This window comes from Zootoca vivipara, chromosome 13 (assembly GCF_965207765.1).
Source record: "Zootoca vivipara chromosome 13, rZooViv2.hap1.1, whole genome shotgun sequence".
Classification (NCBI taxonomy): domain Eukaryota; kingdom Metazoa; phylum Chordata; class Lepidosauria; order Squamata; family Lacertidae; genus Zootoca; species Zootoca vivipara.
Window position 1 is genome coordinate 25,374,579 of NC_142596.1, and position 27,773 is coordinate 25,402,351.

Below are 27,773 nucleotides of genomic sequence, written 5' to 3' on the forward strand. Positions count from 1 at the left end.
GAGGCAGAGCATAGCCATCGTGGCAAGTAGTCAATAGTCCTCCTCTCCTCCATGATCAGACGCTGTTTGCACACTTCCTTCTCAAGCAAGAACAACAAAAAATTGGGCCACAGGTGGGCTTACCTGCGGCCTTCAAGATGTTGGTGGACGGGCAGCTCCCATCAACCCTGAGCATTGGCCATGCTGTCTGGGATTGATGGGAGCTGCCGTCCCATCAACAGTGGTCTAGAGCAGGAAGCTAGATGTGACTTGCTCTAGAATAGCCTTCTCTTGGCTGTGTGTCCTCCAGTCACCAGGTTGGGGAAGGCAGACCTAGGAGGTAGAGCCGCTACTGAACCCTCCCTTAGATGTTGTTCTTGTGCTCCAAGCTCCACTGATGAAGCAGGGGGCTTTGGAACACACCCTAAGAACATTACAAGAGCCCTGCTGGATCAGGCCCATCCGGAGGGCACCAGGTTTCGAGTCTGGTGAATTGTACCAGCAGGGAAGAGGCTGCCACCACCCACAATAGTGGAACATGCTTTTGCTCATGAAATGGATCAATCTCCTATCAGAAAGGTAGTTTATAAAAGTGGTCAGCTGGGAGGATGAATTTGCCTGGAACCACATTGGTTTGCTTTTTGGGGTGGTGGAGAATGATGAAGATGATGGCAATAGTCCGTTTCTACACTGCTTTGTTGTCTGAAGGCGCTCCAAGCAGGAAGGGCTGCAGCTCATGGCTAGGGCATCTGTTTTGCATGCAGAAGGACCTCTGCCACCTCCAGGTAGATCTGGGAATTACCCCTTGTCTGAAACTCTGCAGAGCTGATAACCAGTGGGCCTGATTCAGGATAACGCAGCTTCCGCTGACCCCGTAATCCCAAAGCCAGTGAACTACATCTTAAAACCTCAGCATAAGCCAGTCAGCAGTCAAATCCACGCTAGTCGGCAAAATCACCGCATAGGAGGGCTAGGAGAGGCCCTTTGCCAAGATAGTGTGTTAAAAGGTGCTTTCATTAATCATGGATCCCACATCCTTGAGGACTAGAAGCCTGAGCAGACTATGAGAAATACTAAAAAAACACAACCAAAACCTTAGGAGAATAAAAGGTGCCCTCCCAGGCCAACTCCCTACCCCATGCTTTTAGGCAAGTAAAGGCATAGAACAGAGCTGGGGAACATTTCTTTCTGGCCAGCCTTCCAAGGGCCACATGCAAGCTAGTAGTGAGTGGAGGCTAAAGTGCTTGGAGCAGACAATAGAACAAGAGACTTTCAATCTCAGGGTCGTGGCTTCGAGCCACATGTCGGGTGAAAGATTCCCGCATCACAAGGGGTTGAACTTGATGACCTTTGAGATTCCTTCCAATTCTACAATTCTATGTTTCTGTTATTCTACTTCTATGATTCCACACACGGTCACACCTCTCTTCTCCATCCGGACAACCAAGAGGCAATATGGGAGCTGAAGGACGTATATCCTGCTAGGACAAAACACTCAGGGTGAAAAGTGGAGTCACAGTGAGGGGGTGGCATGACGAAAGTTCCGAGGGCCAGATAGAAATGCCTGGGGGCCGCATTCAGTTCTTGCATCTGAGGTCCCTCCACCCTTGTCCTAAGGGTATATACGCGTTTGCTGGTCAAAATTTGTTTTCTTTTATCGTGCTTAAGAACCAGGTCAGTAATATATAGGAGAAACTCTTGAGTTCTTCTGGAAACCTGTGGAGAGAAGATTTTTAGAGTTACATTAACTCCCCCCCATCCGCCCCATTCCTCCTCTGCTGCTTTGATGAGGGGGAGGCGTTTATAAGCCTTCCCTCCAAACTCTGTGACCAAGGTTTTTCCACGGAAATAACTTATTAAACGCACGGCTCTCATTGAAGCGATTGAAGTCTGCCCGCTTGGTATTCATCAAAGGTGCCTCCTTTTCCTGGAGGTGCCAAATCCAAACTCAGCAATTTGCTTTTTTGGAGAAAGCTCGGGTCTCAGGAGGGGGAGGGGGGCCCTGGTTGGAGAGTCAGAGATGGCGGAAGAATACCTTTAAAAAAAGGAAAAAGGCAGAAAATCAAAACCCTCCCAAAACAAACTGAAGGGAGAGAACTTCAGAGAAACACCCATAATTTCAAAGAATTTCGGGCGGTTGAATCCTGCTGCCCTGGAACACTGGGCATTTGTGTCGATTCAGCTCTTGAGAATACAGTGTTGGCCGTTCCTGGTTCGGCTGCCGACAGCTTTGAACTTCTCAGGAACCTGGCCTGAGACTGTTCCGATTCTTTTCTCATCCCCGCTCCTCTCTAATCAGATATAAAATCATAGAATTGGAAATCACAAGAGTTGGAAAAGGGCCCGAGGGTCATCTAGTCCAACCCCAGCAATGCAGGAATGGCAGCTAAGGAATCCCAAGAGAGTCCATTCCACTGTTGGAACAGCTCTTCCTATCAGAAAGCTCTTCCTAAGGTTGAGTTGGAATCTCCTCTCTTTCCATTTGAATTCGTTGTTTTGGGTCCTGCCCTCCAGAGTAGCAGAAAAACAAGCTTGTTCCACACTCCACGTGACAGTCCTTCAGAGAGAGAGGAAACACAAAGAAGCTGAAATGTTTACAATGAGAAAATTTGCATTACCAAGCTAGACATGTGTTATGAAAATCTATATAAAATGTACAGAGCAACCTACTATTTGCATTTTGTGGATTTATGGGGGTGTCAGATTTGTTGTGGTAAAAGGAAGGGAAGAATATATAGATTGAGGAACATAACCTTCTACCAGTCCCCAGGACACCAGCCCACCATCAACCTGCATTTCCATTGGCTGTATTCACACACACACACTTTGTTGTTTCAGTTTTCCCCCAATAAAGAATCAGAGAATGGCTAATCTGAAAAAAGGTATATACCTAAAGAGAGCATGAGAGGGAGGGATGCCTGCTTTATTTAACCTTTTCCAGCTGAGGAAAAATTCCAGTTCTGAGGGGTGGTGGTTTGAAGGATAGAAATGTGTCAAACTGATGTTTAGCTTCTGTGTCAGGACAAAAGTACTTCACATAGAAAGCCTTTCTAAGACGACCTCCCCCCACCCCCTTACAAATGTCTGGATCTCAACGGCCGTAGCAGTCTCTTGTTTGGGGAAACAAGCATTTCCGCCTGCCCATTGGTGATGCAAAGAAGATTTAAACAGGACATACAGTACCACAACGTCTTAGGCTTATTCCACTTGAGCAGCTGAAGGCTGCTTGAAATCCCACAGCCAGCCAGTGCATGGAGATGGCTTTGCTCTCTCTCCTCTTGCTGGGTGTGCGATGCTCCTGCAAATTGTTGCGTGGATGTGGACAGCCCTGTGTGATTTCGCAAGAGCATCCTAGGGTTTCTGGAGCCGGTGTGCCAGTTCCGAAAGCCCCCAGATGTTTGCATGGGGGTTGGGTTAGTAGGCTTTTGAGTATGCACGTTTTTGTGTGTATATATAGTACCCTTGGAACTGAACACCATCACCCCCATGTAATATCTGATCGTACTGTGCTAAGATGCTGTACTGTGCATTGCTTTCCTGGATTTGATTCAGAGGAACCAATGCAGCCATTGTGGAGGTTAGGAAGGAAGCTGCCTTAAACCAAGTCAGATGATTGGTCCATCTAGGTCAGCCTTCCCCACAACTATGAGACCAGGGACCAGCAAACTTTTTCAGCAGGGGGCCAGTCCACTGTCTCTCAGACCTTGTGGGGGGCCAGACTATATTTTGGAAAAAAATATGAACGAATTCCTATGCCCCACAAATAACCCAGAGATGCATTTTAAATAAAAGGACACATTCTACTCATGTAAAAGCACCAGGCAGGCCCCACAAATAACCCAGAGATGCATTTTAAATAAAAGGACACATTCTACTCATGTAAAAACATGCTGATTCCTGGACCATCCGCGGGCCGGATTTAGAAGGCGATTGGACCGCATCCGGCCCCCGGGCCTTAGTTTGGGGACCCCTGTATGAGACTCTTAATCTCAGGCTTGTGGGTTTGAACCCAATGTTGGGCAAAAAGGTTCCTGCGTTACACGGTGGCTGGACTAGATGACCCTTGTGGTGCCTTCCAGCTCTAACATTCTACGATCCTTGTGCCCTCTAGATGTCTAGACTGCCCCTCTCAGCATCCCTGCCCATTGGCCATGCTGGCTGGTGCTGATGGGATTTGGAGGAATGCCATGCATTGGCTACCTCAATTGAGCTCAAGGTGGCTGTTTGCCTTGCGCGACGTTCTCCATGCCTCCTGATGGGGCATAAACCTGTCGGGACTCCCTCTTGCTGTTGTCTTGGCTGGATTTGGCACTTGGGTGCTGTTATAAGCAAGCACTTTGAAGTCCGTGTTACTGGGGTCAGTTTTGATTCCACTGATGAAAGGGATGTGCAAGGGAGTGACTCCCTCCATTGGCAAATGCAGGAGCTTACCTTGGTGCACACCTGGGGCTCTTAAGTTAGGAGTAGAAATCTACATATTTAAGTAGGAAATGGTGGAAACTGCAGATGAGCAAAAGGGAGGGTTGTGCCCATAAAAGCATGGGTGGAAACTCCTGGTGTTAGGAACATAAGAAGCTGCCCTCTGCTTGGGTCCCACCTGCACTTTACATCATACCACTTGAAACAGTCATGGCTTCCCCCAAGGAATCCTGGGAACTGTAATTGGTTAGGGGTGCTGAGAGCTGTTAGGAGAGCCCCTCACCAAGCTACGATTCCCAGAGTGGTTTAATGATCAATCCTCCACCTGGGAATTTTAGCTCTGGGAGAGGACTAAGTCTCCTAACAAACCCTTAGCAAACTACAGCTCCTGGGATTCTTTGGTGGAAGCCACCACGGTTTAATGTGGTATAATACTGCTTTAATCTAGTGCGGACAGAGGTGCCAGTCAGGCCATGGAACCCTGTAGCTGCTGTTGTCAGTTTTGATCAGCAGCAACTCTCCAGGGTTTTCAGTTCTTAGTCTTTCCCAGCCCTACCTGGAGATGCTGTGTGGGGTGGAATCTGGGACCTTTTGCATGCAAGGCTGATGCCCCCCCCCCCCCCAGAGCTATGGACCTTCGCCCTCTTGGTTAGAGTTTCATGCCCAGGAGAAGTCTGAAGATGCTTTCCAGTGAGATTCTATGATAGCTGGTGGAAGAAGTTCAACACACACACACACACACACACACACACACACACACACACACACACACACCAACTCTCCATAGCAAAAAAAAAAAAAGATTAAGACCAAACACTTCCTACAGGCTTCGTTTCCAAACTTGGACAGGCTGAGGAAGTGCATTCTGAAATCTGAAAAGTGTTTTATGAATCCACCGGGAATGCAAAGCCGGGGGGCGGGGAGAGGATAGCAGTCACTATCCCCCTTTTCAATAGAAGAGGGCTCTGTATTCTGCTGACTGCCAAACATTTATGGGATTGGCCCAGCGCCGGCCAACTGGCCAGCTCCGGCAGGCTGTGTCCTTCCGCTTTCTTGCTTTTGGAAGTAATTTGTGTTTTCAAAATAATAAATAAAGTGGACCTTGTTTTACAGTTGGGAAATGGTGTTGGCTGTAGCTTGCCTTTCCGCCTCAGAACAGGGTGTGTTTTCCCCTTTTGGTTTGCTCCCCCCCCCCAAGCAAACGCCATTGTTGTGGAAAATGTTAGGGCAATGGGCTGACTGTTTTCCAGGAATGGTTTCCAAGACTTGGTTCTTCCTTATCCGGGTGACAGCACATGCAGTTTCTGGATCCCCATGTCACCATGCCCATGACATGGTTGGGGCAAGAGCTGCCCTTAGAGCTAGGAACCTAGAGAGCTGCCTTATATCGAGGCAGGCCATTGGTCCATCTAGCTGAATATAGTCCATGCTGACTGGCAACAGACTTTCAGATGAAATGGATCTTAGCATACCAGAAGATGCTTGGTACTGACCTGAGGACTTCTTCATACAAAGCATCTAGCACAATATTGTCTACAGCAGAGGTAGCCAACATTGTGCCCTCCAGATATTGCTGGACTACAACTCCCATCAGCCTTAGCCATCATGCTCAGGGATGATGGGAGTTGTAGTCATTCTCAACAAAGGTCTCTTAGATAAGGCATGAGGAATGTTTGCCTACCTTATACTTCTCTCCAGACTTTGATGTCTCGGTTTCTTCCCTTCTTGCTCTTCTCCACTGGTGCCCCCCCCCCGCGCCCCTTGTTTCCTGTTTGTGGACCACTGGTAGCCCATGGACAACAGTGAAAGCACTGTTAAGCTCCACTGTTATTATGGGTATCGCGGCACAAACGGCACTTGTCTGTAAACAGTCATGGCATTTTCCTTGGAAACGCTGATTAAACATTCCCTGTTAAGCCACCCCCTATAGGCTGTATGGAATTGCAAAAATGAAAGGGAGAAATCGAAAAACTCAGCTTTCTCCTGATTACAGTACTTGGGGTCTCGTCATCATATTTCTACCCCACCTATCTGACTGGGTTGCCCGAGCCACTTAGGGTCGTCATGTGTCCTTTGCCAGTGAGCGCAAGGACTTAAGTGAAAGGAAACTGTGGATCAGGCTGGGAAGTGGCCATCCAGCGAAGTTGGAAGTTTCAGAAAGGACTTCTTCCTGCAGCACATAGTTATAAACTATGGCATTCACTCCCAAAGGAGGCAGTGAGATGTCCAGCAATTGGATGTCCAGCAAGAGGATTAGACAAATTCATTGAGGAGAAGGTTATTGATGGCTACTAGCCATGAGGACTATGTTCTGCTGCCAGTGCTTAAAGTCAGGAATGCTTCTGAATACCAGCTGCTGGGAAGAGCAGGAGGGGAGAATTGTTCTTGTGCTCAGGTGCTGCTTGTAGGTGTCCCATAATGGCCACCTGGAAGGCCACTATGAGAACAGGATGATGGACTAGATGGGCCATTGGCTTGATCCAGCAGGCTCACCTTCTGTTCTTAAGTGTTGTGGGGGTGCTGAGTAGTGGGAGTTATGGGTAGAGCGGCACTTGACAGTCCTACTTCCTGAGGGGAGCCTCCAACTAGAGCTGCGAAGAAATCGTCAAACTTTTGCCTGTGAAGTTTTACTGCAGGGGTCGGCAACCTGTGGCCCACGGGGGTCGTTTAAACGGCCCATGAGCTGCCCCCGAACCGAACCGCCCATTCGGTGAGTCCCTGTGCTCTGCGCTAAACCGGTGGAGCAGGGACTCACTTCCGCGACTCCGGAAATTGCGTCTGCGCAGACACATTGTGGCCAATGGAGCGATCTCTGCAGGAGTGAACCGGCCCAGGCGAGGTAAACCTTGCCGACCCCTGTTTTAATGTGAACTTTGCACATGTAGGAACAAGAAGCATGTTCTTTTCAGTAATTAGAAAACTCAGAAAAGGACAGCGGAGGTGCTTTCTGGAATTCTGCAAAAAGTGCATTTGCGTGGGTCTTGGAAGTGCAGAATCCATTGCATCGATGCCTTCCAGCTGTTCAGATTCATTTTCCAAGACCCCCATTCTAAGTGTGTCCCCCCCCTCCCATGTCTTTCTCGGCCTTCTCCCCGTCACCAAAGGCCAACCTCAGCAGAGGTATGCGAAAGTACTTGGCTTGTTTATCAGTAGAAACATTTCATGCAATTCCTCTGGATACGTTCCCCCCCTCCCTTTTATATATATAAAAAGTTTTCAGATTGTTGCAGCCACACATACTTGAGAATGCCCTTAGTGTTTTCCATTTCAGCGCCACCGATATGAATCTGGTGATCTGAAATTGGATTCAGCTGTGCTTGGAACAGCCAAGGCTCCTTCTTGAATGCAAAGCAATCTGGGCAGAGGTGCTTAGCGCTCGACTTGCTAGATTTGTGCAAGGGCCTCCGTGGCTTGAGAGAGCTGTTCCTTCTTGCTTCCAAGATGTAGGGCTTCTATGTTCTTAGGAGTCGTTCCTTGTGAAGGCTATCTTGGGTTGTGGGTTCACAAACTGGCCTTTCGCAAATCACTGTTATGCAGGCGACAAATCTGGTGCTCGCCAGGCAGTTTTGGACTACAACTCCCATCACCCCTGGCCATTGGCTGTGCTGGCTGGGGCTGATGGGAATTGTAGTTCAGCAACATCAGGAAAGGCGCCAGGTTGGTGAAATCTGGGTTAGCCACTCCCATCTCTTCTCAGGGAAGTTGAGATTATCCCAAAGGAGGTGGCTTTGGTGGCAGATACCGAAAGATTTAGGAGTGTCTAAGAAAACATAGCAATCCATTTTGAAATTATCCAGCATTATTTTTGTTAGCTTGCCAGTCTATGGACTGAAACCCTTTCCAAACTCCTTGCTTCCTTGCTCCCCCACTCCATGATAGAGGCCCAGGATGCGGTCTGAAGGCTCATGAAGCCACCACCTTGGTGAAGCTAAGCAGGTCTGAGCCTGGTCAGTGGCTGGATGGGGAACCCCATCGGCTCACACACACACACCGGGGGGGTTTCTTGACATTAGATAGGTGGGAGATAAATGTACAAAATAAAATAATGTTATTGTCCAGAATGTTCTGACTTCCTGGTGACTCCTGTCATCAAGTTGTTTGTTATTTCTCCCCTACCCCAACCAGATACCACAACTGGGAGCCATTAGCTCTAAAAAATGTGGCTCAGACTGTTACGTGGTGGGAGAGAGTTCCCTAGTTCAGTGTTTCTCAACCAGTGTGCCTCCAGATGTTTTGGGACTACAACTCCCATCATCCCTAGCTAGCAAGACCAGTGGTCAGGAATGATGGGAGTTGTAGTCCCAAAACATCTGGAGGCACACTGGTTGAGAAACACTGCCCTAGTTTAACTATCTTTTTCCTGCCCTGGATCGTCCAATGTTTAGCTTCATTGGATTCTCATGAACTGCAATGTTGTGCAATGTAATGAAACGTTAGGCGAGAGGGACAAAACTTTTCTCAGTCCGCTTTCGCCACACCAGGTATAATTTTGTAAACTTCTCTTGTGTCGCTTCTTCCTCACCCTTTCCTCTAAAGTAAAAAAGTCCCGAATGCCGCAAACCTTCCTCATAGGACAGTCTCTCTATCCCTTTGATCAATTCGGTTGTCCTTTCCTCTCAGGTATAGGAGGCAGCCGGTATCGGCAATACCTCCAGTGGCAGCCATTTTGTGTTCTGGGGCTTGGGAGGGAGGGAGTTGAGTCCTATAGCTGTGTTGCCGCTCGTGTTCTTAAAGATGCTGACGCTGAGCCCTCTCTTAAGTGAGGATAAATGTGCCAAGCCTGCCAGAAAAGAGCTTTCTTTTCTTTTCACAGGGCCGGAGTGGCAAATTCTGCATCTTTCTAGCCCACTTTTGTCGAAGTCGGCCCAGAATTATTTAAAGCCCTGATATTTCTTCTCCCCCACCCTCCCACCAACCCTGCAAACCCCCGTCAGCCCTGCGTTCTTTCCATCCCCCCCTACTTATTTAGGCATGCTGCGAAGAATGCGCAATTAAAAACAGCTGGTTATGAAAATGAGTTTTCCCCTCGAAGGCAGGAGCAAAACTCTGCGCGCAGAAAGGGGGCCTGGCGGAGTTGGAATTGGCATTTGTTTCTGCTGCTGCATGTTCCTCGCTTGTTCCTTAATGCTGCCCGGCGGCCTTTCTCGGCACTCCTAGCCTCCCCAGCTCTTTGCTCCCGGGTCTGTTGCTTTTGAAATGCTCACTGTTTTCATGCGCTCTCCACCCCTCCCTCCCCTCCGCGAGCGCCTTTCCCCCATTCACATTAATGTAAACACATATTGCCTGGGGCGTAACGTGAATTCCCAAAGCGGTGTTTTGTGCGCGCTGGAATCTTTTGTGGATTTCGGCACCACATTTGCATATACGAGCAGCCACCCTAGCTTCATAAAAGAAAAGCAAAAGTAGAAAACGAGGAGGCAGCGTTTCAGCAACCTTGCAGCAGTTGTAAATTGATTGGTAGGGAGGAGTTGGCTCTGAATCCATCAGCGGGAGATTCCAGCTATCTAGCAATCGATGGTGATGTAATACTTGGAGGTTGTGTGTTTCTATATTTCATTATCTCTAATCGAGCTTCGTTCATTCAGAAGAGGATTGCCTGTCTCATGTTTTTGGCTGTGCATTTGATAACGTGAACTCTCTGTGGGTCTTTCCGTTTCCCTGTTGCACACCACATACTTTGGGCATATATTGGTGGGGCTGGAGTATAGCCAGCCCCACAACATCTCATATCTCCAAAGATTTGGTTCATATTTTTAACGGGAAATCTCGAAGGTCCAAGGTGCGTTATTTGTATGTTGGCATGCTGAGTTGGTGTTCATACACTCTCCCCCCCTTCTGTTCATACACCCCCCACCCCAAGTCTGGCACCTCCATCAACAACCTTAATTTCCATGGCTGGAAGAATACCTGAAATATTTAGAAGTGGCACCAGATTTCGAGGAGCAAGCCCCTGTGGAGCGATGAGATGCTAAAATTTCCCAGCGTCATTTTGGGAGACGGCGCTCCTGGATGACAAGTCACTTTATGCAGAAATGTTTGTTTCCTTGGTTGATTTGTGTCCTATCTTCCGGTAGTGGAAACTCGGAATCATAAGAGATGAAGGGGCACCCTCAAAGGTCATCTAGTCCAACCCCCTGCAATATAGGAATCACAGCAGAAGAATCCCTGACAAATGGCTCTCCAGCCTCTGTTTAAAAACCTCCAATGAAGGAGAGCCCAGCTACCTTGCGAGGTAGTTCATTTCTCTGTCATCACTCTTGCTCCTATTTTAAAGACTAAAAACTTGCTTTGGGGGGACCCCCCCCCCATTTCACCAGTTTTGATACTGAAAACTGCTTTGTTCAGAATCCGGCTTGATGAAGGATTCTGGCAATCTCAAAAGCCTGCTCACTTATTTTGTGACATTTTGGTTGGTCCTGCATTTGGAGGGCACCCCATTAAGGAACACTGTCCTGAAGCACTGCCTGATGGGGGAAGTAGAACAGCTGCCTAAAAGTTCGGGTTCAGATTATGGTTTTGAGAGTTGTTTAGTTTCCCCCCTGGCGGAAATCAGATTTATTCCTTTTGCGATGATGTCGTCAGCTGGAGTGCAAGCATAGCTAATGGGCCCTCCTTGCAAGTGATGTGGAGGCTTCCAAGTTTTGCTCTCTCTTTTTTTGATAGAGTACTGCAGGTGGAAGTCAAGAGAGTTACGCAAATGATCAAGCAAGAGGCTGGGCACGTATTTCCTTTTCTTTGATGGGGTTCTTACTTCAGGGCTAGCCATTTCCTTGGCGGCCCCACTTAGCGAGATGCTCCATATTCCCTGTTAAAAGCTGAAAGTTGCATTACGGCCAGCTGAAGCTCTCTGGTTAAGGCTTAATGGGGTTTCCCGGTGGAATTCATCCTATAAACATCTACTCAATGACTGTCAGTAGATCCTAGTAAATTGGTTGTTATGCTACGTACGGAATTCACTCCTGGATGTTGTAGTGATGGTAACAAATGGGAATAGCTTTAAAGGAGGATTAAACAAAATTTTATCATCGGTGGCTCTACCTCCACTGGCAGGACAGATGGGCCTAGCAGATAGGAAACTGTGACCACAAAGAGGAGAGCCCATTCCTTGCCCAGTCAGACTCTTCTAGGCCCAGTAACCGGCAGGCATGGAGGTTCTGGAAAGTGCAGTGGGGGGAAATGCTCAGGTTCAGTTTGCAGGCTTCCCATTGGGGTACCTGGATGGCCACTCTGAGAACAGGATGCTGGACTATGAAGGGGTTCTTGGCCTGATCCAGCTCGCAGGCTTTTTTCACATTCTCTTGCCCCACATTGGGCCCTGCTATAAGCTTGGAACCTTCAGCCACATACGTTTCTTAGTTTCTAAGGCATGGGTAGGCAAACTAGGGGCCGGATCTGGCCCAATCGCCTTCTAAATCCGGCTCGCAGACGGCCCGGGAATCAGCGTGTTTTTACATGAGTAGAATGTGTGCTTTTATTTAAAATGCATCTCTGGGTTATTTGTGGGGCATAGGAATTCGTTCATTTTCCCCTCAAAAAATATAGTCCACCCCCCCCACAAGGTCTGAGGGACAGTGGACTGGCCCCCTGCTGAAAAAGTTAGTAAGGAAATCGTGAAACGGGGCTATTTTTTGCCTTTACCCAGCATCCAAACCGTTGGCCCTCCTCTCTGCCCATCTTCTTTTCTTTGCAGAATTCTGGTCGAATTGCAGCATCCCAAGCTGCTCCCTTCCTGTGGAAAGAAGAGGGAGATTCTATAAAGCGTGTAAGAATGGATGAATGCCCTTCTCTGATATAGTCTCCAGGGCCAGAGAAACAGGAACCCACAAGCAGGTTTAGATGGTCTTGATTCCAAGGAGCAGCTGTTCTTAGCACTCTGGTGCCTTCCAGATGTTCTGGACCACAGCTTCCAGAAGACCCAGCTGTTGTTGTGATGGGAGTCGTCATCCAAAAGACATAGAGGGCAACAGGTTGGCGAAGCCTGGCTTGGAGGCTCCTATAGGGCTCATTGTGAATATAGATTGTTAGGTTTCAAGCCCAGATAGGAAGATTCCTTAGCAATTCTTTCTTTTCTGTCCTTGAAAATGAGATATTCCGGGGGAAGGAAGCCTGAAATGACCGATGGTAACTCCAGAATGATTAGCGGTTGCATTTTTGAGACATAACAGGTTTCTCTTTAAATGACTTGTTGTGTAAATGTTTAAAGTACTTCCTGAAATTTATACAAACGCACTTGGTAGGCCTTCAGTCATGGTCGGAGCTGTTAGCTCAGCTATCTTTTCAGGACAGGCTGAGTAGTTTTGGGAACGACCCAAACACAGATCTTTCCAAAGGCTAATTTTGGACCCAATAGACTACACATTCTCTGAGAACCTTTCTTGCCCGTATTGGGACAAAGCAACCTTGGAGAGGCCTCAAGGCCATAAGGACTCCAGGGGTCTGGTGCTCTTGATTAGCTTGTGCTTACGTTTGGCAGGGAACTCTTGTGCTCTCATATTCACTGTGCATTTGGGAGGCAGGTCCACTGGGGCAAATGGGGGCCCTGCCCTGCTGGCCTCAGCCAGCCACTTACTTACAGACCAGGTTTCTGCCAGTTTCCTCCCTAGGCTTGGGCAATGTATTGGTACATCGTCCAGGACAGGTTTGAGGGCCAGATCGCAATGGCGTTTTGACCCAGCAGTACATTGCGGGTGGGACTTGCCAGCTGTTGCCTTAGCTTCTCCGACCGAGTGGGCGAGCTGCCTCCTTCATTCCTGCGCCAGGCATTAGGCAGCAGCGACTTCACCCTGATGCCTTTCAGGGCCAGCGGACGTGTTATTTCTTTTTCAACATGGTGATGTATCACTATATCACAATGGTTAGCTGGTGATGCATCACAACGTTGAAAACCTGATATTGCTCAGCCCTATTCCTCCCTCTTCATCCCAGGTGTCACACTTGTAGATTTTAACCGTGAGGACAAAACTGGACTTGGTTGGTCTGGTGCTACCTACTGTCAGGCTCCCTGTCTTTTGCCCCACCAGCCCAGCCCAGTGCCTCTGCCATTGCTTACTGGAGTTTACAGGGAATAAACTCCATTCATTCTCCTTCATCCTTCCATAGCTGTGCTGCCTTTTGACCTGGCAGTGGTGGGGTTTGGGGTGTCCGTACGTTTTAAGTTACCTTCTGTGTAAGCATTGCAGTTGCTGAACTGGACTCTGGGCACCATGAAAGTATCTCCTGGGGGGCGGGAAGGGCCACATCCCTTCATAGGGAGCTTTCTGGGGGCCGCATGCCAGTGGCAAAAGTGGGTTTATCCATGGATGTGTGACCCTACCCTTTGCATAATAGGCTGGATTGCAGGCACATAAAGGCCAGTGGTTTCTGCACAAGCCACAAACACACCTCTCCAACCTCCATCCAGGAAAATGAGAGGCATTTTCACTTTCCAAGGACGCATTTCAGCCAGGCCAAAGTGCTCAAGGAATGTGCGCTTGCAAGCCTCTTCATTATATTTGACACTAACACACCTCTCGCCCCCTCTGGAAGTTTCCTTGTGCAGGAATTGGTGTCAGGCAATTTCCAGTGCCCCTCTCCTTCCCCACCAGCCCTAGGTGGCCACAACCCCCCTGCACTTCGCCACAGGACCGTGAAGAGACGAAGTGACAGACTGGACTCCTTTTTTCCATTACCGGGAGCCCTCGCTTGCGTCAAAGGGGGGAAAGGACTCTGCACCTCCGAACACATCGGCAATGAGTGCAGTTTCCATCTGGAAAGCCCTGGGGACTTTGCAACAATTTGCTCGGTCACTTCATTCCCCTGAAATGTCAGCAGTTCTGAGCAGGGGCACCAAGGGCCGTTTCTTTCTTGCAATAGGAGCAGTCATAAAGCTTAAAAAATGAGACTTTTTTATTTATTTTAAAAGCTGAGATTGAGGAAAGGGGTTGAGGGGGAGAGAGAAAACGTGTTTATTTGCCCTGCAGAATATGACTTTGTATCGCTGTGAGATGATGGTCCATGAGAAATGCCAGTGGTGACTTGGAAGGCGTTTCAAACGCATGGGCTCTGCAGAGGCAAGGCTGCATTTTAAATCCTGCACTCCCATAATGTTTTCTCCTCCTGCTAAATCATTCCAATGTTCCCGCATTCCTTGCATTTCTCAGGGCACTGCTAGTTGTTGTTATTTTTTAATATATTGTGGTAACCTCATGCCCCTGCCGCCAATGGTTTTTCATTGGAAGCTACCTGGGGATGCAAGTCTTACACCCGCAATAGTCTCGCTATGTGGCTTTACACAGATCAGTGTATATTTTAGCATCAGTTCCTCATCGAGGGATGGGGAACCCAAGTAGCCATGACCTACCTCACAGGGCTAGTTGTGAGGGCAAAAGTAGGAAGAGGCAACACTTCTAGGACCCAGAGCAAAAGATCCAGGACTCAGGCTCCTTGGGCCACCCCACCTAACAAGCTCATCTAGGGCCAGGTGCTTGTTCATTTGAGGAGTGATGCTGAGATCCTCAGGCATCCAGTGGGTGCATTAGATAATATTCTGGAAGCCGAATAAAATGCCTTGTGTTGCAATCACAACCCCTGTTGAACGGATCACAGAAAGGCTCTGCTCTAGAAATCTGCTTTTGCTTTTTTGCTTTCTTGGTGATGCCTGTTTGTTTCCCCCCCACACGGAATTACTGAGGGTTCTTGTGCTGTTTCCTGAAGTGCACAGTTTTATCCAGCTAGGGACGGCATGCGGATGTTTAGACCACGGAGGAAGTCAGCTTGCTGGTTTCTGAGCTCTGTATACAGTGGAGAGCCTTCCAAAATAACAGACTGTAGTCTTAAGTGCCAGGAAAATTGCAAGAAGCCAAGCCCAGTCTAAGCAAATAATTGGTGATGTGGGCTGCTCCTACTCCTGCTCCTTCTTTTCCCCCTACCAATTTTGCATTTAACTCAGAAAGTTGGAAGGTTGTTTTTGTTACTTTGGGAGAGCTGAAATCTTCTGCCAGGGTTGAAGCCTTAAAGCATGCCACTAGTAGCAGGCAACGAGCTGATAGCAAGTTGGTTTATGTTGTGGCATTGTTTTGTGTGTGTGTGTGTGTGTGTGATTTTCCTTTGGTGAGGTTCCTCCTGGTCTTTTGGTGGGGAGCATTTGCACACTGCTGAGTCATTGGAAGGGATTGCATCCAGTTTTCGCACAACTGCCTTGAAAGAAGCAACCAGACTGATGGAAAGCATTATCAAACTGCCTTCTCGGCTTGCAGCAAACTAATTCTATTTCCAGTGTGGTTTGGGCTTGAGGAGAGTAATTGAACCTGGGCCTGAACGTCCTGTTGGACTGACTTTGCACACCTGCTTCTGGCTCCTGGACTACTGTTTCAGCCCTTGCTGACTCTCTTTTGCACGCTCAGTTTTTGTGTGCTTTTGGGTAAGCTGCTGAGCTGAGCAACTCTGGAACTCACCCCTGTGGTCAAAACCTTCTCCCCAGAGAGTTAGACTCCTGATCACTCGGTAAATTTGTTTCAGATGACAATGGCGGCTTTGGAGAGAGGGGACCTCCATCCTCTCTCTGCTTTCCGGTCTCTCTTTTTTTATCTCCCCAGCAGGAAGGTTCTTCCTAATGTTATAATTACCCGCAAACATTGTGGTTCGTTGAGGTGGAGCTTGCAGGAGCCGGGGGGGGGGGGGGAGGGCGGTTATTTTATTTCAAGTCAGCTTGGAAGCTGGAGTCTGTTGCAGTCATGCCATCACCCTGAAAGCGGGGCTTAAATTACAGGCTTGACTGTGGCTCCCCCCACCCCCCCACCCCCTTTTTTTCTTTCAGAATCTGTGCCAAGTTGCAATTTACTTAATGAAATCCTGCTCTTTGGTTCGGCGGGGATATCTTTTGCAGATGTTGACTCGACTCAGCCCTTCCCCAAGCTGGTGCCCTCCTGATGTTTCAGACCATGACTCCCATCAGCCAGCACTGCCGTGATGTTGAGGGGGTTGATGGGAATCACAGCCCAAAACATCTGGAGGGTGCCAGGTTGGAGAAGGGCTGGTTTAATACCATGCTTGCCGCCCCGCCTCCCCCCTTTTGCACTGTTTTTTTTTTTTTTAAAGTGAACCGTGCAGTTTTGTTTCCGGCTTTGCTTTGTTCCTAACAATGTTGCGATTGCCGCCACCAACTCTGTCTGTGGGGGGCGGGGAGAGAAAGTGGCTGTCAGGTCCTGCCTAGCTTCTCTTCTCTTGCTTCCCCCCCCCAATATTTTTTTTATAGGACCCCTTAAGGAAATAAACCTTAGAGAATAAGAACTTTGACGTATGCCACCACAGATCTTTATGTACCATGCCGATTTGTAATGGCCAAACAGATCAGATGTCTCTCCCCCCCCCCTTTCTGATTTTCCTCTGCCTCTGGTGTTGGTTTTGATGCGGGAGGGGGTTGTTTTATGTAGGCCTTCAGCTCACCCCTCTTCCTCTGCCAAAGGCTGCACTGAGGTCACAGGATCACAGCCCTGTAAAAGCCCTCATCCAAAATAGCACTGCATTGTTGTTGTTGTTGTTGTTGTTGTCGTCGTCCCCTTAATCGCCATTACATACAACCCCAAAGTGTGGTAGCGTTGTACCGTATGCAAAGCAAGCAAGCAATGAAAACAATAAGAGAAAGAAATGACGACACACCGATACAAATCAAGACACCCCTCTTTCCCAAGATGACTTTGGATGTCCAATGTTGAGCATCCAAGTCCCAAGCAGTTTTTGAAATTAGCCGGGCGCCAAGCGCATTTTGCTACTAACACGAGTCCAGCTGCGACTTTGTGGAGCTTTCTGGGCACCAGGTTGGCAACCACAGCTTAAAAACTTCTGCCTTTGTCTATACCATTTCCAATTTAACTGTCTGTGTGTGCTTCTCTTTCTTGCATACCAGGACAAGTGAGTTGTTGTAAGAGCAAGTTACAGTCAAACAATGTGGCTGAGATCACAGAATCATAGAATTGTAGCGTTGTAAAGGGATCCCAGGGGTCATTTAGTCCAACCACCTGGCGAACAGGCATTCCGTTGTGTGGCGATTGCAACCGTGATTTGAGCTGCCATTTGGCACCTAGCTTATATACCCGAGTTTCTAACATTGCCCACCAGCTGACATAAAAGCAGCCTGGATCCTTCATCCCTATGGAGATGTGCAGTTTATGTATTACTTTTTCCGCAGTAGCCAAAGTCTTGTACCACAAATGTAGATCTTTCAAGGCTGCGGGGCTATTGAAATCCTAGCCGCTGCTCACATCCATGTCACAAGCTCTTTAGAGCAGCAGGCTTTCATGTTGTCTACATTTTCAGTAATGATGGTTGTGCCAGTTTTTTTGATAATCTCCGCTACCCCAGGTTGCCTGTTGAGGTGTCTCGTCTGTTACAGGGGCAGGGAACTTCTGTCAGCCTGAGGGCCGCACTCCCTTTCAGGCAAGCTTCTGGGGGCCGCATGTGAGTAGCAGTGGGCAGGACCAGAGGCAAAAAGTCAGCCAAGCAGAAGATGGAATTTTTGTAATAGTGGGCTATTTTCCAGGGTGAGCCGGTGTGGTATAAATGCCTAAAAGTGTTGCTTGCATCCTCCGGAGACATCCACAGCCAAAAGGGGATTTGATCCCAGGCTCTGTCTTACCTCATCCTGTTCTAACCTCTCAAGGCCAGCCTTAGTCCACATGATGCCTCCCAGATGTTTTGGGCTATAGCTCCCAAACAGGCTAGGACTTATGGGAGTTGTAGTTTAAACCATCTGGAGGGCCCCAGGTGGCCACAGGCCATTTTGGCATTCCTGGTAAAACCTCACACCTCTCTTGTCCCCCTTCCCCTATTTTTAACTGTGTGCTTTCCATCAGAAAATGCAAAAGGGGAAAAAAATTCTGTAGAGTTTGGGGTTTCTTTGTTGTGGGTAACAAGCTGCAAATGTTCTCCGCTAGGTCTTGCGGTTGCATTATTACGTAGAAGCGCAGGGCAAACTATGCCCACTGCCTCAGCCAGTGCAGGAAGTGGTGAGACTTGCCAGGAATGTAACTTGCACCCTCAAGATTAATTAATAACCAGCACTGGCTTTGGGCCACGCTCCAAGGATCAGGGAGATAAAGCAAGCAAAAGGGGGCAGGCGGGGGAATGATTTTCTAAGAAGGGCATTTAAAAAGGAGCTGGTGAGTTCTGTCTATTAAAAATGAAATAGCACGGCAGTGCGGTAGTTTTTGCAGAACCGCTGCATGTTGTTTTGCACTTGGGATCTGAGGCCGGAGGATAAAACATTTTCACAGATCCATTGTGTCGGGGACACCCACCCACCCTCCTGTGGCTAAGGGGTCCTCCACAATCAGCCGAGACTCACAGTTTAATCCAACCTTCGCCAACATGATACCACCTGGATGTCTCAGACTACAACTCCCATCCACTCCCAGGGGCCAGTGCGGCTCTGTCTCCATCAGTTCCCGTGCCATATAGCTGGCTGGGGATGATGGAAGTTGTAGTCTGGAGGGGCACCAGGTTGGTGAAGGCTGCTCTAGTCACATGTTGCTTGTCTATATACTGTCGGAGCGCTGGTCTGTCGGCGGAAGCACCAATGATCTTAACTGGAACAGTGATGCGAAGCCTTGAAACCCTCGGCGTTGCCAAACCATCCTGTAACCACACTTCTGAAACTAGGGGTGTGTGGACAGCCCTACCCCCCCGGGATATTTGCTTTCTGGCTTCCCTATAATCCCTGAGTCCCCCCCCCCCCCGCCCCACAAGAGGTACCTCTAAAGTCCTTTTGACTTTTTTCCTTTTGGAAAAATTTGGGGGGCAGCTCTTACGGAAACCATGATTGCCGTGGGCCCTCTCCGTGTGTGTCCCCCGACTCCCCCGCCCATGCACTCAACCTCAAGGAGCAACATAAAGAGGCGGGGAGGGGTCTTTTGAGGGAGGGGTGTGGGGAGTAAAGCGAGCTGACTTAACTCCGAAGGTATGTCTCTGAAGAGTTGGCTTGTACAAACAAGCAGTTTGGGGCTGTGAAAGCGCTGCTCCAACAATGCCCCCCCTCACCCTGTCACGGATCGCCTGCCTTGGGACCCGCCAATCTCGCTCGTGCATAATAAGGAGGGAGGGAAAGCTTTCGAGGAGGGAGGGAGGGAGCTGGCAGAGTTGGTTGCAGGCAAGTTTTCCACCACCAGATAAGTCCCTTGCTCTCCATTGGAGCTCTTAATGTAATGGGATAGTTCTGGAGGCAGGGTTTAGCTCTGTTTTATAGTGATGCATTCCAGCTGAAACTTGTAAGGCTGAGGTATTTTAAGTATACTGGCTTGATGAAAATGATTCGAAGCAGTGTTGGGGCAGGATGCGGGAGGGGGGCAGCGGAGGTTGACGACTACATTTTCTGGCTTTAAAGTACCATTTTCTGCAGGGGGAATTTTACTTCTTCCTTACTCAGCTACTTTTTACTGAGGATATTCATCGTGGGCTGATCCTTATGAATGAGAAAAATATGCAGGATGGTCTCTAGAGCAAAAGAAGGGTCACGGAATAAATTTCGGAGTGGTTGGATGCAGGGATGTGATGCCTTGCAGAGCCCCTTGTTTCGCCCTATGGCGAGCAAGATCAGAATACATTGTGCAAAAGATTTGTAGTTTAAAGAAACGCAGAATAGATCAGGGAAAGGCAAAGCATTCAGATTTGCTCCATCTGAGTAATATGTGTGTGTGGGTCTCTGTCGTTCCCAGAATCCCACTTACCTTTGCTGAGAATTAGAGTTGTCTAAATGCAGGGTAAAATTAAATAAAGAAGCAAGGATTGTGCGTGGTGTCAATTAAAAGGGGATTCGGACAGTAAGAAGTCCAATCTGGAGGTTTCCTCTGAGAGCTGCTCTACTATTTTAAAAAAAACAGTAAGAACATAAGCATAGCTGCCAAGTTATCCCATTTTTAAGGGAAATTCCCTTATGCTGAATAGGCTTCCTCGCGAGAAAAGGGAAAACTTGGCAGCTATGCATAAGAAGAGCCTTGCTGGATTTAGACCAAGGCTGAGCTAGTCCAGCATCCTGTTCTCACAGTGGCCAGCCAGATAGCTGTGGGAAACCCGCCAGCAGAAGCTGAACACAGGAACACCCCCTGCCCCTGTGGTTTCCAGCAACAGGTACTCATAAACATTACTATCCCTGGTGCAGAGCATAGAGCCATCGTGGCTGGTAGCCATTGACAGCCTCCTCCTCCTCAATGAATTTGTCCAAACTCCCTTCAAAGCTATCCATATTGGTAAGTTTGGTTGAGAGCGGGTGTCCGGCCCGAGGCCAGCCAGTGAGCTTCATGGCAGAGTGGAGATTTGAACTCTGGTCCTAGTATAGCACTGGGAAGTCATGTCCTTCACCCCAGATCTTCATATCAGTTGACCGAGGGAGATGTCTTATTCCAGGCAGGTTGCAAGCAACCCTTATCCTGCACAGTTTTCAGGGACGAGAAAAGGCTGCTGTTTGTCAAAGTGGAGAGAAGCCCTTTTTTGCCAAGGGGCTCAGCATTTATTATCATCATCAGGTGACTCTGAATGACATCCTCCCCCCCCCTCCACAAGGAAGTTGCCTGTGGAATTTTTTTGCAAGGACCATAAAGCCACTTGTTGCTTTCTGAGCCCAAAGCAAACCGGTTGGAGGCAGGTGGCCGTGTTCCAGGGGTCTGGCTGGAAGCCCCTAAGTTACGTGACATTCATGTCTCTTCCGCTGCCCCCACCCCATCCCTCCAGTCAATGTTATTTCCCTTGAATGGGTTTCAGAGTTCAACAGGAACTGCATCTTCCTCCACAAGGTTGGGCAATTAAGCTGCCTTCAGGTTTTCGAATCCTTCCCCTCAGAGTGGAGGCTAAGTGCTGGGTCTCAAAGGGACACCTCCTTTGGAAAACTGGAAAATCTGAGGTGCTTTTGTTTTCCTTCCTCCAGAAAGACTGCATTTTTAATTACCTCTAGATTCCACAATTATGTCTGTCAACACATGCACACAGAGAGACATATATACATACACATAACAGCAATTGAATATATCATTTTTAGCATGTCACAAATAGTTCTCCAAAATCCCATCAAGTATTAAATCTTATTATTACCAAAAAGCAGAAAGCTTGTATTCCAAATTCATGGAGGAGAGGACTATCAATGGCTACCAGCCATGATGATGGCTGTGCTCTGCCTCCAGGGTCAAAGGCAGCCATGCTTCTGAAAACTAGCTGCTGGAAGCCAAAGGAAGGGAGAGTGCTCTCGTGCTCAGATCCTGCTTGCAGTTTCTCAATGGATGCTTCTGGCTAATGAGGATAGTGGACTAGATGGGTGGCTGGCCTGATCCAGCAACAGGAATAGAAATGGAAGGCACGAGTGTATTGCACCTAACCAGCCAATGATCAGGTAAGACTAGGCCTGTGCCAAATATTTCACTTCCTGTCCCTTCTGGGAACCCAGCCCCCGCACCCTGCTACTTCCCACCCACCCAGGTGTGTGTCAGGAGGGCAGTCTTGACCCCACCACATGGGTGACTGTAGCAGGTGAGGCTGAAGCTACCCTGAACCAGCACTTGGACTATATGAAGGCAAAGAATATGAGGCGTAGCCCTGGCAGGAAAGAAGTATTGGTGGCCGTTTTTGTCTTGCCACTGTTCCTAGCGGGCTCGGAAGCATTTCTCATCCAAACCTTATGAACCTGTTCATCCTCCCAGGTGAGCAGCCTGTTCTAGATGGGGGTTTGCACTCCCCCCCCCCAAAGCATTGGCTTCGCCATCTTGAGGTGTTTATTGATGCAGCATCAGAATTAGTAGCTCAGGTGACCTCTGTGGCTCAACGCGGCTTTTATCAGCCGATCTGCAAGCTGTCATCTTACCTGGGTGGTGATACCTTGGCTCCTATTCCCCATGTTCTGATAACGTCCCATTTAGACTGTTGCATTATACATGGGGCAGCCTTTAAGGAAGGTCCGGAGACTGCAAGGGGTCCAGAGCAGGGATGTGAGATAAAAGTGGGTCGACCTTATAGCACCTGGGCTTCGCCAGCTCTGCTCTCTTCCTATCACCACCTCAGTCTTGTTTCCAGCTCATCAATTTAAAGTGCTGGCTTTATCTCATTTAAAGCTGTAGGCCAGTGGTTCTCAAATGCTTGGTTCCGTAAACCTATCCCCTACCTGCCGCCCTACCCTATAAAGAGCATTATTCACAATAGTGCTTTGCGCGACTCACTAAGGAAAATAACAACACAAGAACATTCCAAACAGCAGCAATACATTGCACATTTATTCAAAATCCAGTTAAAACTATTGAATTGAATTAATCCAACAGCATTGATGGACTTGGTCCAGTGATGCCAGCTTTTAGAAGCCTTGATAGTCATTTACACCCCCAGTGCCCCCCCTGCCAGCCCCATGCATCTTAGTGCCCCCCCTCAGTACCCCACCCCCCCACCCCTCAGGGAGCAGTACCACTGCTGTTGGTAACTTGTTGGTAACTTGGGAACAGGCCAAAGTCGCTTTGTGCCATAAGTAAGGTAAAGGTAAAGGGACCCCTGACCATTAGGTCCAGTCGTGACCGACTCTGGGGTTGCGCGCTCATCTCGCATTATTGGCCGAGGGAGCCGGCGTATAGCTTCCAGGTCATGTGGCCAGCATGACAAAGCCACTAGGCTCAGTGGTTTAACCCACAGCGCCACCTGGGTCCCTCTGCCATAGGTAGCGCTACCCAAACCTTTGGGTGCCCCAACCAAATGAAGCCAGCTGGTCCCCCAGCATTGGTCCCCCAGTTGGAATAGCCTGTGCTGGGAGGTTCTCCTGGGGCCACCTTTGCATCTTTTCGTTCACCCTTTCTGGTCACCCAGGTCTTTTAAATCAATTAGGTCACCCAAGCCTCTGTTTTTTTTAAAATGCATTTATTTTGGGGAGTTGCTGCCAGGCCTGCTTTGTTGTGTTCCTGCAGTTCCCCACAGTAATCATTTTCCATTTTATTTGTGTTCCATTTGTTTGTTGTCGTTTCACTTATTTATCATAAACTGTCCAAATAAATCCCACGTCAAAGGGCTGTGGATCACAGCTCAGGGCAAACTGATCTACCAAACGATTGGGAAATTATTAACACAAGCAAATGAGCCAAAGAAGAAAAGCTGTTTTCATGTATGCACTTATAAAAAAAAACACCACCACCACCCCCACCCCCCGACTGCTACTCTTGAGAATCCCCAAGGGCTTGGTTGATTGACAAAACATGAAACCATTTTCTTGCACCAGCCAGATTATTAAGCCTGTTGCATTGTCTGGCTGAGAGGTGGGGGAAGCACTATTATCTCCACCCCCCCTCCCTTCCCTCTCCCCTTTTAAAATTGTAGAGTTACAACTCTCAAGTTAAAACTCTCTTTTAACAAAGCTGCACAGTTCCAGAGATTGTTCTCCAGGCAAGCGGGGTCTATATTTCCCCTGCCAGTGAAATTTGAGAATGAAAGGGGAAGGTGGGGGCAGTGTGGAGTGGGGCGGGGCAGGGGCACTAGGCCCTTGTTTTTGAAATCCGGTGAGTCAATGGACTCTCTCAAGCAAAATGATGGCATCAGCCTGTGTGCGAGTTAATCGGACTTGAAGGTATGAAGGCAGAGGGGTCAAGAGGCCGCCGTCTCGTGATAGATTGTCAGGGAGCTGAATACCAGCTCCTTGCCAGGTCCGTAGCTCCGCCCTGAGCTGAGAATCCTGGCCTGGTGCTGCGCAGCCACAGTGGTGAAGCCAAGTCCGGCCAGAGCTGGAGAGACCAGTCCCCACACGCAGGAGCAGGCAGAGAGTCATTGTTTGCCTTCTGATTCTCTGTTTGCTTACCAATTGAAGCCTGGCATTTCTAAGTGGCTGAGCCCCATTTGGCCAGGGAAATGGCCTACGGGCAGGGGAGACGCTTTCAGAAAGGAAGGGGCTCCCATCTCTTTGACAGAGTTCCTTGGAGGAGGAGGAGGAGGAGGAGGAGGAGGAGGAGGAGGAGGAGGAGGAGGAGGAGGAGGAGGAGGAGGGAAAGCATTTTGGAGAGTTCCGGGAAAATGTTTCCATAGGAATCCTCCAAAACGTTTGGGTTGGAATATTTATCAGGCTCCAGGGTTATCTCTGGCCTTCTTTCTGAACTGCAGTTTGAAGCAGAATAGAAGGCGACATCCAGCTGTTTTGGTCGGGGAAGAAAGTTGACAGGATTGTGGATTTTCACTGAACTTTGGCGGCAGTGGATGAGAATCTTTGAGACTCAAGAGGAATCATGATGGCTTGAATTTCCCTTGGCCCTTCCGCTGCCCTCTGGCAGACTCTCCTTCCAGCCTAGTGCCATCCAGATGTTTTGGAATCCGCTTCACACCAGCCTTGGTCAGCGCCTGACAGCTATCCTGGCTGGAGCTGGTGGGAGGCAGAGTCCAAAACATCTGGAAGGTACCAAGGACCAGTAGCCTTGCATCAATCTTTGCCAGCCTTGTGCCCCCCAGGTTGGGTCCCTGAAGACTCTTGGGATTAGTTCTGATTCCTGCATTGCAGGGGGTTGGACTGGATGATCCTTTGGAACCCTTCCAACACTACCATTCTTTGAAGAAGAACAAAATAAAAAATCCCATTTATGAACTGGGTTACCAGGGGCTGTGGGGCACAGAGCCTGGGAGTCTGTGTACGTACAGTAACTGCCCTGGAACAGCATACCGGTAGGTACTCTCCCACCAGGGGCGTAGGAAGGTAGGGGCGGTGGGGGCAGGCCGCCCCGAACGGCAGGCTCCAAGGGGTCCCATCGCGGGCGCCCGCCCCGCCCCCAAAACGTGTGTCACGCCCCTCCAGGAGGCGCGTCACGCCCCCCGGAACATGCAGCATGCCCCTCCGGGAGGCACATCGTGCCCCCAGCAGGTGCGCCACGCCCCTGGAATGTGCACCCCGCCCCTCCGGGAGGCACGCCCCACCCCCAGAACGGGTGCCAGCCCCGGTGCCGGAGCATGAAGCTCCGCCACTATCTCCCACACTCCAGAGCAAGCATGGGGAGCTAAGAATGAATCATAGAAGAGTCATAGAGTTGGAAGGGACCACAAGGGCCATCTAGTCCAACCCTCTGCAATGCAGGGACCTTTTTGCCCAACGTGGAGCTCAAATCCCTGACCCTGAGATTAAGAGTGCCATGCTCTTCTGACTGAGCTATCTTGGGGCTATGAAGATGTGTGCGATATTGACCACCGCAGTGGCTGGCCGTGTAAGACCTCTGGATTGTGCTGGACTTCCACCCACACCTGGTTAATGAAGCCCGGTCTCCTGTCCTCCAAGCTTTGGCTGCTGAATGGAGTGAGCTTCTAGTGGCATCTGAAAGCTGGCAGGCCCTTGGACACAGAGGAACATGGGAAGCTGCCTTTTACTGAGTCCATCTAGTTCAGCACTGTCTACACTGGCAGAAGCTCTCTGTGAGATTTCCAGGCAAGGGATATTTCTCAGTCCTAGCTGGAGATGCTGTGACTTATCTGCATGGCAGGCAGATGCCCTGGCTCTTCCTGAGCTAGGAACAGCGATGTTTGGCACAGGGTGGGGGGTGGGCAGCCTGAAGCCTCCTTAACAGAGTCGGGGAAATAAATCCTCTGAGCCCTTGAGAGGCAGGAGATGCTGGGCGTGTGCAGAACTTGAGTGTGGTTTAGCTGTGGCAGCAGAAAAGAGCCGAGCGAAAGGCGGGGCGGCCAGGGAATTGACGCAGATAGGGTGCTTGCAAGAGGACTTTCTGTTTATTTTACGGTCATCCTTGGAATCCCCCGAATGGTTTTTTTTGGAAAAGAGCCTGCTGAGCTCTCCAGATTACATGTTTTGAAAGCAGCTTCACCTTTCCAGGGCCCCTTTCAAGGATGTCGATTCCTGGGCTGCGCAGTTTTGCAAGTGGGGCAATGTGAGGCAACCCTTGGGTTATTGCTCTACCTATGTTTCCTGGGGCCGTGGAACAAGGGAAGGGAAAGGAACGGGGGTGGGGGAAGGAGGGGGCATTTTCCCGACTCTCCTTTCTGAGCCCTAAATCTTTGATTGCCACTAATGCAGCCCTGCTGAAAGTCCAGTTGAACTGGTTTGCAAATCGCATGCACAAAATCCCGAGCACATTTGGGATCAGCTGCATTTGGGTGGCGGAGGTCCACTTCTAACGCCAGTTGGACACGCAGCATGAGGTTTGCTGCTTTGGAAACTAACCTGCCCTTGCTGTGTCTCCTCTTCTCCTTAGATGCCACCATGTCCCCTGACGCAATTAAGCAAAGCCATTGGTGCAACGTCGCCTACTGGGAGCACCGGACGCGGGTCGGGCGCCTCTACACCGTGTACGAACAGTCCGTCAGTATCTTCTATGACCTACCTCAAGGAAACGGCTTCTGCCTGGGACAGCTGCAGCTGGAGAACAGGAACGAGACTGTCCGCCGGACTCGAAGTAAGATTGGATATGGGATTTTGCTCAGCAAGGAGCAGGACGGCGTGTGGGCCTACAACCGTAGCGAGCACCCCATCTTCGTCAACTCCCCAACACTGGACATTCCCAACTGTCGGACTCTCATTGTGCGCAAAGTGATGCCTGGCTACTCGATCAAGGTCTTCGACTACGAGAAGTCTTGCCTCTTGCAGCACGCCACGGACTTGGGGTACCCCGACGGACCTTTCGACCCCAACAGCGTCCGGATCAGCTTTGCAAAAGGCTGGGGACCTTCTTACTCCAGACAGTTCATCACCTCCTGTCCCTGCTGGCTGGAGATTTTGCTCAACAACCACAGATAGCCGCTCCAGCCTTGGAGGAGGAGGAGGAGGAGGAGAGCCGAGCGGGACACGAGACTTATCCCCAAATATCATCTACCTAGATTTAATATAAAGTTTTATATATTATATGAAAATATATATTATACTTGTAATTATGGAGTCATTTTTACAATGTAATTATTTATGTATGGTGCAATGTGTATATGGACAAAAAATGGAAAATGCACTTTGGCTTAGAGGTCTTTCAATACAGTTGTGTTTGTTTTTAAGGAGGAAAAGAATTATACAGCAAAAATTGGAAGTAGCGCCATGTTTGGGCTGTATAGTTTTTTATATTAAAAAAAATAGTAATACCCAGGGGGGGGAAAAGCTAATACTGGACACTCGTTGATAATAAAGTATTTGCATTATAGGTTTTGCCCCCCCTGCCCCAAAGTGTCTAATTTTTAAAACAAAGGAAGAATATGTAAGGAGACGTACTTCTAGGATATGAACAAAATGGGATTTTCACGTCCAAAGTGGAGCTGAGAAGTTTGCGTCTGCAAGTGTTCTCTCTCCACTCCCCAAACCTAACACTTGTTTTACCTGGGTGGCCTTAGTTACTCTTAAACAATGATAATCAAGAACACAGACAATTCTGCTGTATACAATCATTTAGGACCCAGCCTCTTGACGTGTTGCAGTCTGCAGA

The 27,773-nt window shown here is 49.0% G+C and overlaps 1 protein-coding gene across 1 annotated transcript in view; it reads left to right on the forward strand.

Annotated features, from left to right (window-relative positions):
• SMAD6 (SMAD family member 6) overlaps nucleotides 1-27,441 on the forward strand; it is a 51,890-nt gene extending 24,449 nt beyond the window's left edge. The window contains exon 4 of the mRNA XM_035130982.3: nucleotides 26,562-27,441. Coding sequence (XP_034986873.1) covers nucleotides 26,562-27,103 — 542 coding nt within the window. The 3' untranslated portion in view covers nucleotides 27,104-27,441. The remainder of the gene's footprint in view (nucleotides 1-26,561) is intronic.
• The last annotated feature ends 332 nt before the right edge of the window (nucleotides 27,442-27,773 follow it).